Source organism: Geotrypetes seraphini, chromosome 1 (genome assembly GCF_902459505.1).
Source record: "Geotrypetes seraphini chromosome 1, aGeoSer1.1, whole genome shotgun sequence".
Classification (NCBI taxonomy): Eukaryota; Metazoa; Chordata; class Amphibia; order Gymnophiona; family Dermophiidae; genus Geotrypetes; species Geotrypetes seraphini.
This window is the reverse complement of record NC_047084.1, coordinates 84,010,816-84,029,156: the sequence shown is the minus strand read 5'-3', so window position 1 is coordinate 84,029,156 and position 18,341 is coordinate 84,010,816. Positions and strand designations below refer to the sequence as shown.

Genomic DNA, 18,341 nt, shown 5'->3' with positions numbered 1-18,341 from the left:
TTCTGAATGTTTTTGTCTGAAAAGGGGAATTAGACAAGATTACAAAAGTTAGCTAGTCCTGGCACTGTCATCTAGACATAGGGACACTGGATCATCTGTTGTTCTATTGTCCTTTGATACTCAACTTTTGTAAATCTATATGGGGACATATTAATTTGATTCTGGAGACTGCAGTTCTGCTGTCGTATGAAGAGGTAATCTGTGGGACATTGTTATCTCCTACACCTCCACTAGATAGACATAAAAGCAGATTACTTGTTATAATGACTGAAACCATTGGTATAATGCTAGAACCACATGAGGAGAGGGATGGAACTGAAACAAAGGGAGAGAGGTGCTAGAATTGGAGGAAAAGGAGTGGGTGCTGGAGATGAAGGAAAGGGAGAAGTTGCTGGAGCTGTATGTGTGTGGATCCTAGAGTTAGAGGGAAATAAGAGAGGGGTTCTCCACCTGAGGGAGGGAGGCTACTGGAGGGAAGGTACAGAGGTATAGGACTTGTGGGGGGGATCTGAAGGGAAGGGAAGGAAAAGAGAGATGCTATACTAAGTGGATGAAGGAAGCAGGAGCGAAATACTGAACATATAACAGAGCGGGGAAATACACAGGGAGATATACAGAAACAGAGGAGAAATAAAGGGCATGGAGAGGAGAACAGGGAGATGCTGCATGGGGATGGTACATGGACATAAATGAGCAATGGCAGGATTGGGAGGGTGTATATGACAGAGGTATATGGGAGGGAAGGTGTTAGATATGGGAGATAATAGGAACACAGAAGGGAGGTGCTGAACTTAGGGGGCATAGGGATGTAGGGGGAGGGATTTGGGACATATAATAGTAATGATAACACAGGGAGATGGACTCAAGGGTGATGCTAGACTTAATTTGATGTTAGATGCCTAACTTGATAGACACTTACCACTTTGAGGTAGGTGCCTATGAGAAAGTAGGCATAGTTAGGGGCAGTTTGTGAGTGCGTTTGTTATGAAGGTATCTGTTTTGGACAGGAACAGTCATTTAGGCAAAGAAAATCCTAGCATAAATAGGGTGTACCCAAGGTTAGAATACCTACGTCCACTCCAGATGCCACTAGGCATATGCATGTCCCTCTTTCCATTTTGAGTAGCAAAAGGGAGCCCCAGAAGGAAGTTAGAGCTTGGGGGTGGGGGAGGGGGGTTGGGGAGGGGGAAGGAAGACAGGTTCTCAATAGAATGAAAGGGTTACAGTATAACCTAGGAAACAGGGAAGACAGCTAAACAGAGAAGCTTCAGATTCCCTAAACCATCTAGCTGCAACTCAAAGGAAGGAGGAGGCCCAAGGGAAGGGTTAGAGGACTTCTGCAGTTAGAGAGGAGGAAGCAGAAGGGAGGGAGGATAAGCAGAGAACTAGAGGAAGAGCCCCAGGCCAGGGAAACAGAAGGTCAAACCCTTTACACTGAAGAAGAGCCTGAAGCCATGGACTTGGAGAAAGTCTGTGAGAAAAGAGTGGAAAGGAACCAGCCCTAAAGCTACAGAGGAAAGCCTGGCCATGGGGATACATTTTTGACTTTGCATTGTGCTTAAAATGTTTCATGAGAGAAGGCTGCCCAGGCCTGGTATGTTAGGACTGAGGAAAGCGAGGGTGTATTTTTTTGTTAATTATGGATTTCGCACTATCATGCTCATAATAAAAAAAACATAGATAATAATAATAATAACTTTATTCTTCTATACCACCACAATCTTGCGACTTCTAGGCAGTTTACAATCAAGAGTGCTGGACATTCAGCGAAATACAATAAGTAGATATTCAGAAGAAATACAGAGATCAGAGACCTCAGGAGGCAATAGTAAAGAAATACAATTTGCTGAGCGAAAATGTAATATGTACATTTTAGTAGGTAATGTCCGACAGGACCTGTTGGGGATAAGTAGCAATGTAAAGTTACGATACGATGAAGATAACAGATTATATTTATAACAGTGCTGTAAGTTCAGGTGGAATAGGGAGGGGGGGAGGGAGAGGGAGAACAGGTCAATTGTTTAGGTATTTCTGGAACAGGTATGTTTTTAGGCGTTTCCTGAATTCCCCGTATGTAGTGGGCGAAAGCAGTTAATAATAATAATAATAACTTTATTTTGTATACCGCCATACCCAGAGAGTTCTAGGCGGTTCACAGCAATTAAATTAAGATTACAGACATAGAGAAACATTGGAGTTACAGGTTATTGTAGTTGACAGGAGTATGCAAGAGTGTACAGTAGTATTTACAGGAAAGTGCAGTCATTGAGTTAAATTGGTTTGGTGGGTACAATAAGAGGGGAAGAAGAAGGTTCTCGTGAGTTGGTGGGAGTTGAGAAGTGAGAAGGAGTTAGGGGTTCTGTCCATGGAAAAGGTGGGTTTTGAGCTTTTTTTCTGAACTCAAGGTAGGTAGGGGCGTCAATAACAATTTGGGATAGCCATGAGTTTAGTTTGGCTGCCTGGAAGGAGAAGGTTTTGCCAAGGAACCTTTTGAATTGGCATAATTTTAGGGGGGGGGGCAAGGCGAACAAATGAGTTCTGCGAGAGTGTTTATAGTTGTGATTTAGCTTGAAGTGAGGGGTGAGGTAGCTTGGGGATAGACCAAATACAGTTTTGTAGCAGAGGCATGCAAACTTGAAGAGTACTCTGGATTCGAATGGCAGCCAGTGGAGTCTATGGTAGAAAGGGGTGATGTGTTCCCATTTGTTTAAGCCAAATATAAGGCGGAAGGCGCTGTTCTGAATCAGTTTTAGTCTCCTGGTAGTTTTTTTCATGAAGCCCAGATAGATGATGTTGCAATAATCCAGGATGCTGAGAATGGAGGTTTGTACTAGCAGGCGGAATGAGTTATCGTCGAAGTATTTTTTTATGGTGCGGAGTTTCCATAGTATCGAGAAGCTTTTCCTGACGGTAAGGTCAGTGTGTTTCTCAAGGGATAGGTGTTTATCTAAGGTGACCCCTAGTATTTTTAGGGTTTGTTCTAGGGGGAAGTCTGATCCATTCACTTGAATTGAGGTATCTTTGATTTTGTAGTTGGGGGTGGCCAGGAAGAATTTAGTTTTGTCAGAGTTTAGTTTTAATCTATAAGATAGCATCCAGAGTTCTATCTGCCTGAGTATGTGTGATAGAGAGTTAAGCACCTCTAGAGTGAGACTGGTTAGTGAGATGACTATAGTGATGTCATCTGCGTAAATGAAGAATTTGAGCTTGAGGCTGTGCAGGAGGTTACCTATGGAGATGAGATAGACGTTGAACAGGGTGGGGGATAGGGGTGAGCCCTGGGGAACCCCTCAGGAATTGTCCCAGCTGTGGGAGAGAGAGTCGTTTTTGATCACCTTGTAAGATCTGTTTCTTAGGAACCCGTGGAACCAGTTGAGAACCTGGCCGGAGATGCCGATGTGTGTAAGGCAGTCTAGGAGAATGGTGTGGTCAAAGGCACTGCTTAGGTCAAGTTGCAAGATCAGGGCACTGGAACCTTGACTGAAGAGTGAGTGCAGGTGATCGAGTAGAGAGGCTATGATGATTTTGTTGCTATGGCCAGAACGAAAACCCAATTGGTTGCCGTGTAAGATGTCAAATTTGTCCAAATATGTGGTGAGTTCTGCATTTACCGCCCCTTCTGTTATTTTGGTGACTAGCGGGATGCTGGCGATAGGTCTATAGTTAAACGGGAGGTTTGGGGGTTCTTTTGAGTTTTTATAATTGGAGTGATCAAGATGTTGCCTTGGTCAGTTGGTCTAGGTCTTTGCCCCATAGGACTGCTTGGTGAGAGAGAAGGTGTTTGTGGTGTTTTTTCATTTTGCAGCCTCTAACTGGAGGGGAAATGAGTTTTGGGTGTGTGTTTCCCTTGAGTTTGTTATTAGAAAATGCGAAAAGGTCCGTTATGTACTTGGGGGTCAGGCCGTATAGTACTTTGAAGCAGAGGCAAGCACATTTAAACCTTACTTGGGCTTCCGTTGGTAGCCAGTGCAGCTGCCAATAGTAGGGTGTCACATGGTTGAATTTCTTCAGCCCGAAGATAAGTCTGACCGCAGCATTTTGCATTATTTGGAGACGTCTCATATTCTTTTGTGAGATTGCTAGATAGGTGATGTTGCAGTAGTCAAGCTGACTCGGTATGAGGGATTGCACTAGGATTTTGAATGTTGACGTATCGAAGTATGATTTAATGGTTCTGAGTTTCCAGAGAGTAAGGAAACCTTTTCTGAATAGGGAATCCTCTTGTTCCTTCATTGTTAGGCATTGGTCTAGAATAACACCTAGTATTTTCATGGTGGGCTGAATAGGGTAGTTGAGTTTATTGATGCATAGTGGGGTTTTATTGTCAAGCGGGTGAGGGGAGGCAACAAAGAATTTTGTTTTTTCTGGGTTGAGCTTCAGCTCCTAAATCGGCACTTGGACATCTTAATCACCAGGATGTCCAAGTGCCGATAATCAAAACCGCCTTTCTAGCAAAGTGTCCCAGCCTCTGTGCATCCAGAGCATGAGATGGGCATGGTGGAGTTGTGTTATGGACAGACTTTGGGTGTGCCTAAGGGCATGTTAGACTTGGACATCTTGTAGCGATAATCAAACATCTAAGTACCACAAAGGTGCCAAAACTGACCAGATGACCACTATTTATATCAAGGTAAGACACCTCCACACTCCCCCAGTGCTCACTGACCCCTTTCCACCACACAAAAATTAGAACAAAAAGATACATACCTTTCTCTAAAACAGCAGCATCTGGTATGAGGAAGCCTAGTAGAGCTGCATACGGGTGTCTTAAATAGCCTGGAGGATGGGCTAGTGAACCATAGAGAGGAGGACCTGGGCCCATAAGCCAGTCTAGCCACTACATTTATGGTAGAATGTGTGAGTCCACACAAATCCTAATATATTGCCATATAGGTGCCACCTGCAGCCATAAGTGCTATTGGGGTGGACACAGATGGTATTGTAGTTTGTTTTTTTTTGGTGGGGAGTTGGGGGGTTGGGGTGCTCACCATAAATTATAAGGGAGTTATGGTTAGATATACATCTGGCACCCTTTATGTGAAGTTCACAGCAGTGCCCTCTAAGGTGTTCCATTGCTCTGTTGGGATTTCTATGTGGCCAGTCCATTACTATGCTGGCCCCTCCCATGTCCAAATGATCTGCATTTGGACATTTTCAACATGGATGTTTTTCTGATCGAAAATGGGATATAAAGTTGTGTGATCAGATTAATAAAGTTATCAGATCAGTGTTTCATAAAGTAAAAATTGTCAGAATACTTTGATTTGTTGACAAAAAATAATTTAAATTACCCCAACATTGTCTGGATAAATGTTACATCAGAGAGTGCTAGGAAGGTGTAATTCCTAGATATTATAAATGACTGCTTCATGGAGCTACTGGTCCAGAAACCAAGAGGGGAGCTATTTTAGATTTGGTCCTTAGTGGAATGCAGGGCATAGTACGGGAGGTAACTGTTTTGGGTCTGCTGGGAAACAGTGATCATAATATTATCAAATTTAAGCTGATAACTGAGTGACATCACTAAAGCAATCTACTGTAGCGACATTTAATTTTTAAAAGGTTGACTATGATAAAATGAAGAAAATGGTTAAAAAGAAGCTAAAAGGATTGGTGGCAAAGGTTAGGATTGTAAACCGGGCATGAGTGTTATTTAAAAATACCATTGTGAAAGCCCAGACCAGATGTATTCCATATACAGTGGTACCTCGGTTTACGAGTGCACCAGTTTGCGAGTGTTTTGAAAGACGAGCAAAACATTTGCAAACTTGGTGCCTCGTAAACCGAGCTTGCCTCGCTGTATGAGCGCCACCCCCCCCCCCCCGCGATCCGGCATCCCCCCCGCTCGCATTGCCCCCCCCTCCACTGCGATCCTACTTACCCCCCTCCCCCCCCGAGCAGTCAATGACATCCTTTACCCGACTTGGCACCAGTGCCGGTGCCCGAAGATCCTCCTTCTGGTCTGGGCTGGGCTGGACTGGCTTTGAGCATTTGCGCATGCTCAAAGCCTTCTGGTCTCGCTCTCTCCGAGATTGAGAGCGAGACCAGAAGGCTTTGAGCATGCGCAAATGCTCAAAGCCAGCCCAGGCCAGACCAGAAGAAGGAGGATCTCCGACCCACCGCCCAGCCACGCCAGAAGAGGGAGTATCTTCGGGCACCGGCACTGGTGCCAAGTTGGGTAAAGGGGGTCATTGACTGCTCGGGGGGGGGAAGTAGGATCGCGGTGGAGGGGGAGCAACGCGAGTGGGGGGATGCCGGATCGCTGGGGGGATGCCGGATCGCGGGGGGGGGGGGTTGGAACAGCGTCGGATTCCTCAAGGGGGGGGAGAATGGAGCAGCGCCGGTAGCTTCGGGGCGGTGGGGGAGGAGGTGGAACCAATCAAAGCAGTTTCCCTTACTTCCTATGGGGAAACTTGCTTTGATATACGAGCAATTTGGTTTACGAGCATGCTTCTGGAACGAATTATGCTCGTAAACCAAGGTTCCACTGTATTAATAATGGTGGAAAGAAGCGAAAATAAGAGCTGAGGTGGTTAAAAGGTGATGTGAAAGAGGCTATTAGCGCCAAAAAAAATCAATCAATCAAAAGGTCTAAGTTTTTCATAAACTCATTTTATTATTTAGTACTGGAGTACTATTTAAAGGTGCTGTAATATCTACTGAGCTACTGTAATTGCCACCTTCAAAACATTTTATTATTCATTTAAAGGTCCAGAAAATATTCTTTGCTGGGTGGCAGTAACTTGCTTATATCCAACGTGACAGATAATGACACTGGAACATACACTTGTGTGGTCACTTACATGACGGAGAATAGCAGTGCATCAGCAGACCTCTCTGTAATGGGTAAGTACACATTTCAGTGTTTTATGCTGATGTGTTGAAGATCCTCACTCATAAACAGCCTAGCTTCTGATGTACTAGATTAGAAAGGTTCTTTGTCAACTTCAGTTACAAATAGGCCCCATGTTTGTCTGACTCTCTTTGTTGACAATCCTTAGTATGCTAAAAAAATTAAGACGCTGTATTAGAAATGCTGCTACTCAATCATAGTTTGTTTTTTTTCTGTTGGTATGTTTAGATTGTAGGTGTATTTTTTTTTTATTCAGAAAGTTTTGTTTAGGAAGGAATGTTTAGTTTGCACAGAAAAAAAAATTTGCAAAATATAACTAAGCTTCTCTCTGTTAACTGTTTGGAGGGGCATAGTTTGGAGGGGTGAGAGGGGGCATTGCCCCTCAAACAGCTATCCAGATCTGGCATCGCTCCGAGTGCTGCAGCATCTCCCTCTCTCTTACTCCCCTCCCCCGTCTGGTATTGTCAGTGGCATGTGATCAATTGATTTTATTATCCTTAGGGCTCCTTTTACTAAGGTGCGCTAGTGTTTTTAGCGCGCGCTACAATGCCCCACGCGCTAACTCCGCGCTACATGGAAAATAGTAACGCAAGCTCTATGGAGGCGTTAGCGTAAAAACGCTAGCGCACCTTAGTAAAAGGAGCCTTTAGTTTATTATATATAAATTTTTAAATTGTTAACCACTCAGATTTTTGATGTGCAATATATCAAGACTTAAAAAAAAAACTAAAAACTTGATCAGGGCTTTCAGGAGATTCAGTGAATCCCCAGCTCTACAACCCTGCTTTTTTTTTTGTTTGTTTACATTTTGCTGGATGCATTTTGATTTGTTGAGGAGGCGGTCTGCTCAACCAGTCAAACTCCATCAAGCAAAAAGTAAACAAACAAACAAAAAAGCAGGGCTCTAGGGCTGGGGATTCACCCAACCCCCTGAAGGCCCTGACCGTACTGATCTGAATTTGATTGGTTGAGCAGCTTCTTCTAGCAAACATATACAGCTATATATTTCTAAATTCCAGAGTTCCAAATTTGTCTTCAATGATTGTGATAATGCTATATATATCAAACTCTTACTTATATTTAGAAAAGACCGGCGTGCATAAGAATTTACAGTCTATAAACCAGGTGAATTCATATTTGAAATAAAGAAGTGTAAGTTGAAAGCAGACAATTTTTGATTTTAACAACTTAGGGGGAAATTCATCAATAGACAGTATCGCATTAGCGCATGCTAACTGCATTAGTGCTTGCTAATGATTAGCGCTTGCTAAACGCTAACAACACTTATAGAAATATATGTCCTATTAATTCTCTTTCTTCTACCCCTCTTGAAGTCAATCAATTTGTACCTTTGTTTAATCTTTTGTAAACCGCATAGAACTTCACGGTACTGCGGTATATAAGCTGTTATTATTATTATTATTATTATGGGTATCTTTAGCATCAGGCACGTGCTAACCCAGCTAGCACACATTAATGAAGTCCCCCTCTTAGTAGTAAGAACTGGATACCACAAATAATTCAGCAGACTGTATACAGTATATGCAAGCACAAAAAATGCACTATGTGATGCAGAAAAGATTTGGTACATTTAAAAACAGGTGCTTTAAATCAAAACATACCGTATTTTTTGCTCTATAAGATGCACTTTTTTCCCCTCAAAAGTGGGTGGAAATAAGGGTGCGTCTTATGGAGCGAATACCCAACCCCCTGCCCCCGTTACCTTATTAAGTTTATCCAGTGGTCCTGCCCTTCCCTCCAGCTGACTCCCGTCAGAGCGGTGCAAAAGGCAAGCGGGCGCTTTTTGCGTGCCTGCCTTGTCCCGCGCTGCTCATCCATTCATGGAGCAACGCGGGACAAGGCAGGGACACAAAAAGCACGTGCCTGCCTTTTGCGCCGCTCTGACGGGAGTCAGATGGAGGGAATAGGTGCCGCTTTTGGATGGTCGGAAGCACCAGATCTGCCTGTTCCTGCCTTTAGCCTGTTACTTTGCACGGTTCCTGATCTTTTTGTCAGCTCCTCCCAAGAGCACCAGCTACGTAAGAAAGCATTGTGCTGCCCTTCCTCTCTCTCCCTCGCTGTGTGATAAGACGCTTAACTACCAGTAGTTGCTTTCGTGAAAAGCCCTCCAACAGACGCATGCATAAAATCCTGGAAACCATCAGCTGGACAAAGATGAATCCTGCTCTTTTTTATGCTTTGTAACTGCCTCAAAAGGGTTTGTTCTCTCTTCCCCACCCTAAAAGCGTCCAATAATCCAAATGCATCCAGCAAACTGCCTACCACACACTCCAAAGAGCTGTGCTTTTACTAAAAGGATCCTCAGAGGCAGCAAGATGGTCCAATTTGCTCTGCACGCATAAGGCATTTAAAGAAGGAAGTACTCAGCCCGTGCAGGATAATTGCCAGCTTTGGTTGCTGTCGGAAGGCTCTAATCCTCCACATGCTATTGAGGCAGTGATATTTTGTGCTGCTTTGTCGGGAGTCAGCTGGAGGGAAGGGCAGGACCACCGGACTGCCGGAGCAACTTAAATAAGGTATGGGGGGAGTTCGGGGTGGGAGGCCCTGCCTGCCTGCTTGCCTCAGGGAGGGAGGCCCTGCCTGGGGGGTGGGAAGCCTGCCTGTCTATTTTCTTTCCATTGCCTGCTTAGGGAGCTTTCCACTTCTAATTCTAATCCTTAGGTTTGTATACCACATCTTCTCCACGTTCGTAGAGCTTGGCACGGTTTACAGGAGATGTAATAGGAAGGAACTACAATAAAGGGTTAGAGGTCGAAGAATGAAGAATATTTAGAGGACTAGGGAAACCAGATATGAAGAGATTTTGAGGGCTTGCGATACTTTTCAAAACAGTTGGGCATGCTGAATTCTGCTCAAAACATCCCTTGCTAGTCACAGTGAAAATGTCTGAGCAGTCACTGCATCCACAGAGCTGACACCAATGACCAGAAAATCCAGGTCTCATAGAATTCAAAACAATACGAAAAGCATAGTAACCTAAATGAATGCATAAAAAGAGAATAAAAAAAAAATGAATAAAAGTGTATATCAATAAACCTTCCCAGACAACTCCAAAGGTATCATTTATTAGTCAACGAGCATGATAATGATCAGTTCCTGCCAATTTAGAATCATAATATCCTGCCAAAGAATTCTGAATGAATTGGTGGAATGATACAATGGGATTTTTAATCTGCAGAAAGTAAGGCCAAAAATTTGTCACTGATTAAAATTTGGCACTCGGTGCTATGTTTATGTCTAAAATTTGTCACATCATGAATACTGCCAAGCAGATCTAGGTGGAGTACAATTCTAAATATTAAAACAGAAAGTCATTAAAAGGAATACTTTTTGCAAGATATGAAAGTTGACAGGCAGACAAGAGCACAGTTCAGTTTATAAATAAAGAATAGATTCAGTGTTTCGGGATGAACAATCTGCCAAATTTGCTGCTCATCTTTGGGCACCAAATTCTGTACTGAACTTTGAGCATGAGGACTTAAGCCAGCTGAAAACTTCTATAACTTCCAGCAGGCAAATTGGGCACGGATCCCCGCTATTATGTCCCAGTATGTGCATCTGTTGGGAACAGCCCCTGATCCACTGACATCCCTCTCGTGGCCAGGCGCCTACCTTCCTTTACAGAATAGGCTCCAACCAGGGTCTATGGGCTAGATTCACTAAGCCCACTGATCAACTTCTGACCACTTAGCGACCCCTTTACGACCCAATTTCCTTCCGATCCAATTGACTAACCTCTGTCCTGATCGTCCTCCGATCCGCACATGCAAATGAGGGGGAACGGCATTCAAATGCAGGCAGGAAGCGATTCACTAAAATAAAAAAGCAACACTGACTAGGCTGGCCTATCCAAAAATAAGCGACTGCTGAGGACCATTCGCTGAGGACCATTCCGACTGCCCTGCCTTCTGCCGTCCAGCTCTCTGCCCTGCTTCTCTGCTCTCAGCCCCGATCTCCTGCCTGCCCCGAATCGCCTCTTCTCTACGCCCGCCCCGAATCACTGCCCTGCTCTTGCCCCAACTCTCCTGCCCTTCCCCCGCAGTACGAGCCTGTGGTTTTAACCCGCGGGTTTAAAGCGGGTTAAAACCATGGGCTTGCAAAGAAAAAGTAAAAACAACTGATAGTTTAAAAAAAGGTCGCTGCTCTTTAGCATGCGTAGACCATCTACAGATGGTCTGCATGTGCATCAGGATCGCTAGAGAGCGATCCCGACAGTCGGATGGGGGCATGATTCCGATCGTTCTCATTTGCATGAGGGCGATTCTTGTATCAGCCCCCCTGGACACGGATCAGATCGGATCGGATCCCTCGCAGATCGGATCCCATCCGTGCCCTTTGTGAATGCCTAGTTAAATAATTCCTTTTCACTGGCTTATCCATGGATTTTCAGGCCTTATACAGGTAGTACTAGGCAAAAAAAATCTATCTGAACAGATCAATACTATCCATTTAAAAAGAGACGGATCAAGTCTGGGCTTACAAATTTTCTGTTTAGCAGCGATATTCAGGTCGTTAGTTATTAAAGTGTAGTAAAAATTGACCTTTTACAACATGATAGTTTGCCACAGGAATCACTATCCTGCAGTGTTTCAGTACCACAGGTTAGTGGCACCAACAGTGCATGAATAATGCAATATTTGCGCAACCTAGCAAGCTGTGCCATTCATGTTTCATTGTGCTGCTAACCTATAGGGACTGGAGCTGAACCTTACTTTACCCCTCCTTATAGTCCCTCAACACACAATGTCATAGAGATACCATCTCCCAAAGGACTCTACCTTCCATAATCTCCCCACCCAAGCCCTACCTTTTTCAAAAGCAATCCCTAGTAGTGCTGCCTGATTCAGGGAAACAACTTTCCATTCGATTCAGCCTATTGAATTTCAAATCAACTCAATTCTCCCTCCTATCTCCCTGTGCGGCAGCTTTCTGTCCCTCTCATCCCCTGTGCATCACTTTCCAACTGACCCCTCCTCTCCCAGCCATTCCTCCCCCAGTGAGGCCTGACATACCTCCAGGGTCTCCTAAAGCAGCAGCAGCAGTGGTGGATGGCTAGTAGTTGCAGGCTCTCAATAGGCTTGTTCATGGTTTGCCCTGCCAGGGCTTCCCTCTGCTGCATCATCATCAGTGACAGAGCAAGGGGAAGCCCTGGTAAGGCAGGCTGTGAATAAGCCTGTTTAGAGATTTCATCTGCTAGTCATCCTCTGCCGCTGCTGCTGCTTTAGGAGGCCCTGGGCCTCATGGGGGGAGGGGGTTGGGAGAGGAGAGCTGTTCACTGAATTAGTGAGTTCAATTTATTGGAAAACAAATTGATTCAAATCAATTCACCGAAGTGAATCGATTTGAATCAGCGAATTGGGCAGCACTAATCCCTAGTTGCTTCTTTACTTGCCAGCACATGGTTCAAAAAGGCAATCCTAGTGGTAGGAACATTGAATACTTGGCTGAGAGTTTGGAAAAGTAACTGGAATATCTTAATGTGCACAGGAAAAAGCAACAGTATCCAAGGAGCTGTCCATGGTCTCAAGCCTTATTCTCTGAGAGAAAGGTTTGAGTGGGTGTCCGTGTGAATGTATTTGGAAATAATAAAAGTAAAATATTACATTTCAATATATGACCACTCAAAATGCATGATGATTGTTGCAGTTGTCTGGGTCTCACCACGTCTGGGTAGGTAGAACCACACCCTGAACAAAGCCGTATCATGATGGCTGAAATGTTGATTCTACTTACACAGACCCAGAGAGACCCGGACAACTGCAACAATCATGGCACCAGCTGCAGAAGCCTAAGAGAACAAAATCATATCATATATTTGTTCCAGTTTAATTGTTCTATGCATTCTTTTACCTTTGTATTCATAACTATCAGGTCATTGACTCCTTGAAACAGAGAAAAAAAACAAAACAAAACACTTTTGCTTCCTAAAACATTATTTTCATGTAAATCAGCAGTGATGTGGGCATTGGGATATGCCAATTTTGGGAGTCTCAAGATTTCAGATAGTCTTACTGTAATGAGAACTTGTAGAGAAAAGTTTTGCCGGTTGGGCACCACTGGATTTGGGGAGTAATTTCCTTGTTTTCACATTCTACTATTGTTGTGTGTTACAATAATTACAATGAATTTTTATTTTCTGTTATCAAATAACTTTATTGTTTTCTTTTGATAACTTACAACAGCTTGGCTGAAACCAGCAATAAAAAGTTACAAAATTTATACTGAAATAACCACAAAATGTTTCAAATCGTAGATTACTCAAAAAGAAAATGGCAATAGCACCATCACAAAACAGAAAGAAAAACAAAACAAAAAACTTTGTTCAACAATTTTGGTCTGTGGTTCTAGATCATATTAGCAAAACTGTAGATAAATGGACCCAATTAGATTCATTCTTAATATTATTTGGAATGTCCATGGTTCATATTGAGAATGTAACTCACATGGAGGGGCATAATCGAAAGGAACGTCTAAGTCTGTTTTCGTCTAAGTCGCAAGTTGTCCAAAGTAAAAAAACAGCTTAGGACATATTTTTGAAAAATACGTCCAAATTTTTTTTCGTTTTGAAAATCGTCTAAGTATACGTCCTGCCGATCTGATCATCCAAGTTGCTAAATCATCCAAGTTGCTAAATCGTCCATCTTTATACCACATTTTCGTACAACTTTTCGTCCAAGTCAAAAACGCCTAGAACAAGCCCTGTTGGACGTGGGAGGGGTCTGTAAAGTGATGGACTGAACATCCAGACATGGCACCTAAATAGTGGGGTACCTTACAAGGCACTGCTGTGAACTTCACAAAAAGGGTGCCATGTCTTCATCTCACTATAGCTCCCTTATAGGTCATAGTAAGCCCCCCAAACCACCTCCAGAATCCCCTAGATCCTCTTATCTACCACCACAACAGCCCTTACGGCTGCAGGAGCCACTTATATGCCAGTAAAAAAGTGTTTTGGAGGTATATAAGGGAGTGCACATGTTTCAGTATCAATGCAGTGATTTACAAGAGCTTATGGGCATGGGTTTTCCTCTCCATGGGTTCCTAACCCACCCCCAAGATGGCTTAAGATGCTTCTGTGCAGCATGACTAGGCTTTCCTATGCCAGGCTACCAGGTGATGATGTTCTGGAGGCACAATTTTCAAGTTGTGATTAATATGGGAGGTGGGGGGTCGGTGATCACTGGGGTTACGTGTTTGCAATGCTTATCTGGTGACTTTAGGTGGGTTTTTGTGACTTAGACCATGTTTTAAATGGTACAAGTCACAATGTCCAAGTTCCGTCGATCCTGTGCTGTATATCTTTTGGTTATACATGCAGTACGACTAACGGCCTCTTTTACAATGCCCTGCACTAACGACCCAGAAGCCCATAGAGATTTAAAGGGCTTCGGGGCTGTTGCACGGCTTTGTAAAAGAGGCAGCAAGTCTAAGTCTGCCCACGTCTCGCCCAAATCCCGCCCTTGACACTCCTCCTGACATGCCCCGTTTAGCTATGGTCATTCAGCGGCACTATGAAGGCCTAGGTCTTTATAAATACGTCCAAAACCTGGTTTTATTATCGGTACTTGCACGTTTTTGACTGATCGTCCAAGTGCTGATTTAGGCTGGTTTTTGGGCGTTTTTCTCTTTCGATTATGAGCCCCTTAGATCTTATTACATTTTTATTATTCATTGCCAAAGTATGTGTGACTCAGAGATGGTGCCAATTCTCTTTAACTTCTAAATATACTGTATGTGGTTATTTTATTTATTTATCTAATTTAATTTTTTTAATTCTTTATTGATTTTTAATCAAAAATAGTGTCATACAAATGAAAGACAAAAGATATTCCACATATACAGGTAACATAAATATACAGGTAACATAAATATCATTCAATAATTTCATTTTCCTGCATATAATAATATCATCATTTATCCTAATATACAATACAAATAAATAATTTTTTATATACCACTTTATCATATTTCCCTATCTGTCCCAGTGGGATCAAACTTTATCTAGCGTACCTGGGGCAATGAAGGGATTAAGTGACTTGCCCAGGGTCACAAGGAGTGCTGAGGCTGTAGCTCTAACCCTTGCGTCAAACAGGTTCTAAGTACCTGTATTTTATTGTAAACTGCTTAGATCTGTAATATGCTTAAGTGGTATATCAAATGTTAATAAAACATAAAATAATTAACCTCATGGTTCAACATATCATATACTACACGAAAAAAACCCACTGGTGAAAGAAATAAAATGTAAGGGAGATATATTTATTTCACTTTCTATAGGGGATAAAGAACCTCAGAATATGGAGCTTATGTACCCAATTCAACTTGTATTGTGAATAAATTCACAGGCTCCTGCTCACATCACAGGCTGAGACCCCTCTATTTCCTACATTTTTAAATTATTATTATTAACTCTTCATTGTATTGAACTCATGTGTTCATACCTTAAAATCAACCCCCTCTTTTAAATTTCTTTTATACTCATCTTCTATCTTTTATATCTACCCACAGGCTGATTCTACTAATGGTTTGATGTAGTCCTCTGCCTTACAATTTATCTCGGTCCAGAAACGGCAGATATATTTTCAAGACTTCTAACATGCACTCTGTTGCCTAAATAAATAAGTCAGTACATATCTTGCATAAGGTTTCTTTCGTAAACTTATTTATTTCATGAAGTAAATTCCATTCTTCTTTTACTGCTGCCATTGCTCATCATACTGGAATATTCTAGCCGTTGCTCGTCTTTTTTAACTTAGAGAAAGTATGACATGTAGCATAAGTTCAATCTTTTGTATTTTTGAATGTATCCCTCATTTTCAAACATCTACTTTGGCAAAGGAATCTGACAACATCCTCCACAATCTATCCTTACAACTAGAAACAGGGAAAAAGAATTGAACGTCACAAGCATAAAGCCGTTAACTAATACCCATAGCAGTAAAAACATTAAGGGGCCAGCTAGATATTAAAACAACAACACAGTGCTGACCCTTGGGGCACCCCTCTAATCACTGAAACAGCTGATGATATCGTCCCCATCCCTCTTCACATGCATCGATCTGCATCGATTTTGCTGGTACCATGCACTAATGGCAATATTAGCACATGGCCTACAATAAATAAATAAATAAAATAAATGGAAATTGAAATGGCTTTTAAAATGTGCTACATTCAATCTAGGCTTAGCGCATGTGGAAGTCCTGTATTAAAATGTGCCAAGCCCAGATTCTAATGTCCTTTACTGAAAGGACCCCTAAGGGTTGGAATTGGAATATTTGTCAAAATGTTATGATCAGATTGTTTAATTTAATGGTTTTTAAATCTGTCCTGGGGGACCCCCAGACATTCGGGTTTTCAAGATATCCCTAATGAATATGAATGAGACAGATTTGCATCTAATAGAGGTAACAAATATGTAAATCTGCCTCATGCATATTGATTTGCATCTAATGGAGGTAACAGATATGCAAATCTGCCTCATGCATATTCTTTAGGAATGTTTTGAAATGGCTCGAATGGCTTTGGGTCCCTCAGGACTGGTTTAAGAACCAGTGGTGTAATTAAAAATAAATAAGCAGTATTAGCTAGATCAGTGTTCTTCAACCTTTTTACACCCGTGGACCGGCAGAAATAAAAGAATTATTTTGTGGACCGGCAAACTACTAGGACTAAAATTTAAAAACCCCGTTTACGCCCCATCTCCGCGAGCTCGGTCCCCGCAAACCATCTGATCCCATCTGCACAAGCCGCAATTATGATTTTATATTGAACTTATTTTATTAAAGTATAAAAAGAAACAATATTCTGAACAATTGTGATTTTATAAATACAAATATACAGAGCACGGACCAACAAAACCCCTGTCTCCCCTCCCCTTCACATATATCCCCTCTACTATCAAGAAAACTGAACAAGCCAAGTTATTATAGAATGCTACATAGAAATATAATATTAACAGAATACTGCAGTCCCCAGTTATGTCTCTAGCAGGATATATAATTCAAATCTGATATATTCTAATGACAAAATAGAAATAAAATTATTTTTTTCTACCTTTTGTTGTCTCTGGTTTCTGCTTTCATCTTCTTTTCACTCTTTTCCTTCCAGCATCTGCCCGTTCCATCCAGTGTCTGCCCTCTCCCCCTTCCATATGTATCTGACTTCTTTCTATGCCCCTCTTTCTTGTCCATCCTCCTCTCTCCTTTTTACATCATTCATTCCAGCTTCACTGCCTTCTTCGTTTTTATCTCTCTTACACCAGATCTAGCATCTTTATCCCTCTCTTATTTCTCTGCTGACCCCCTTTCCAGCATCAATGTCTCTCTACTTTCTCATTTCTCTCTCACCTTTCTCTCATCTGATCTCTCCATTCCACCCTGACCCCCTTCCCCTCCTGTAATCTCCCTGCCAGCTGTTTCCTTCCTTTTTTTCTTTCTCCCTACCCTACTTCCTTTTTTCCTTACCCCTTCCCTCCTCCCTCTATCCAACATTAACTCTCTTCCCATCCCTTTCCCTCCTCCTCTCCCAGCAGCATATCTCCTTCTTCTCCCTTCCCTGCTCCCTCTATCCAACATTAACTCTCTTCCCATCCCTTTCCCTCCTCCCCTCCCAGCAGCATCTCTCCTTCTTCTCCCTTCCCTCCTCCCTCTATCCAACATTAACTCTCTTCCCATCCCTTTCCCTCCTCCCCTCCCAGCAGCATCTCTCCTTCTTCTCCCTTCCCTCCTCCCTCTATCCAACATTAACTCTCTTCCCATCCCTTTCCCTCCTCCCCTCTCAGCAGCATCTCTCCTTCTTCTCCCTTCACTCCTCCCTCTATCCAACATTAACTCTCTTCCCATCCCTTTCCCTCCTCCCCTCCCAGCAGCATCTCTCCTTCTTCTCCCTTCCCTCCTCCCTCTATCCAACATTAACTCTCTTCCCATCCCTTTCCCTCCTCCCCTCCCAGCAGCATCTCTCCTTCTAACTCCCTTCCCTCCTCCCTCTATCCAACATCAACTCTCTTCCCATCCCTTTCCCTCCTCCCCTCCCAGCAGCATCTCTCCTTCTAACTCCCTTCCCTCCTCCCTCTATCCAACATCAACTCTCTTCCCATCCCTTTCCCTCCTCCCCTCCCAGCAGCATCTCTCCTTCTAACTCCCTTCCCTCCTCCCTCTATCCAACATCAACTCTCTTCCCATCCCTTTCCCTCCTCCCCTCCCAGCAGCATCTCTCCTTCTAACTCCCTTCAAGTCCAGTAACAGCTCTCCCTTTTCCAGACCTTCCCAGCCTCCTAAAGTGGCTTCCTCCCCTTCCAGCAGCTCTCGGTACTTGCCTGCAGGAAGTTGCCGGTAAATTGGAGAGCTGGTGGGAGGGGAGACAGCCACAGTGAAGGCTCTCCAGGATTTTGTTTGCACACGCTGACCATCTCCCTCCACCTGCACCTGAATCTGCAGCTCTCTCCGGTCTAATCGCAACTTCCCCGCGG

The 18,341-nt window shown here is 43.1% G+C and overlaps 1 protein-coding gene across 3 annotated transcripts in view; it reads left to right on the top strand.

Moving 5' to 3' along the window:
- The window catches only part of DCC (DCC netrin 1 receptor), a 906,493-nt gene that overhangs the window by 68,581 nt on the left and 819,571 nt on the right, over positions 1–18,341 (top strand). For all 3 annotated transcript variants that reach the window (XM_033934276.1, XM_033934287.1, XM_033934268.1), the window contains exon 4: positions 6,710–6,846. In XM_033934276.1, coding sequence (XP_033790167.1) covers positions 6,710–6,846 — 137 coding nt within the window. The remainder of the gene's footprint in view (positions 1–6,709; positions 6,847–18,341) is intronic.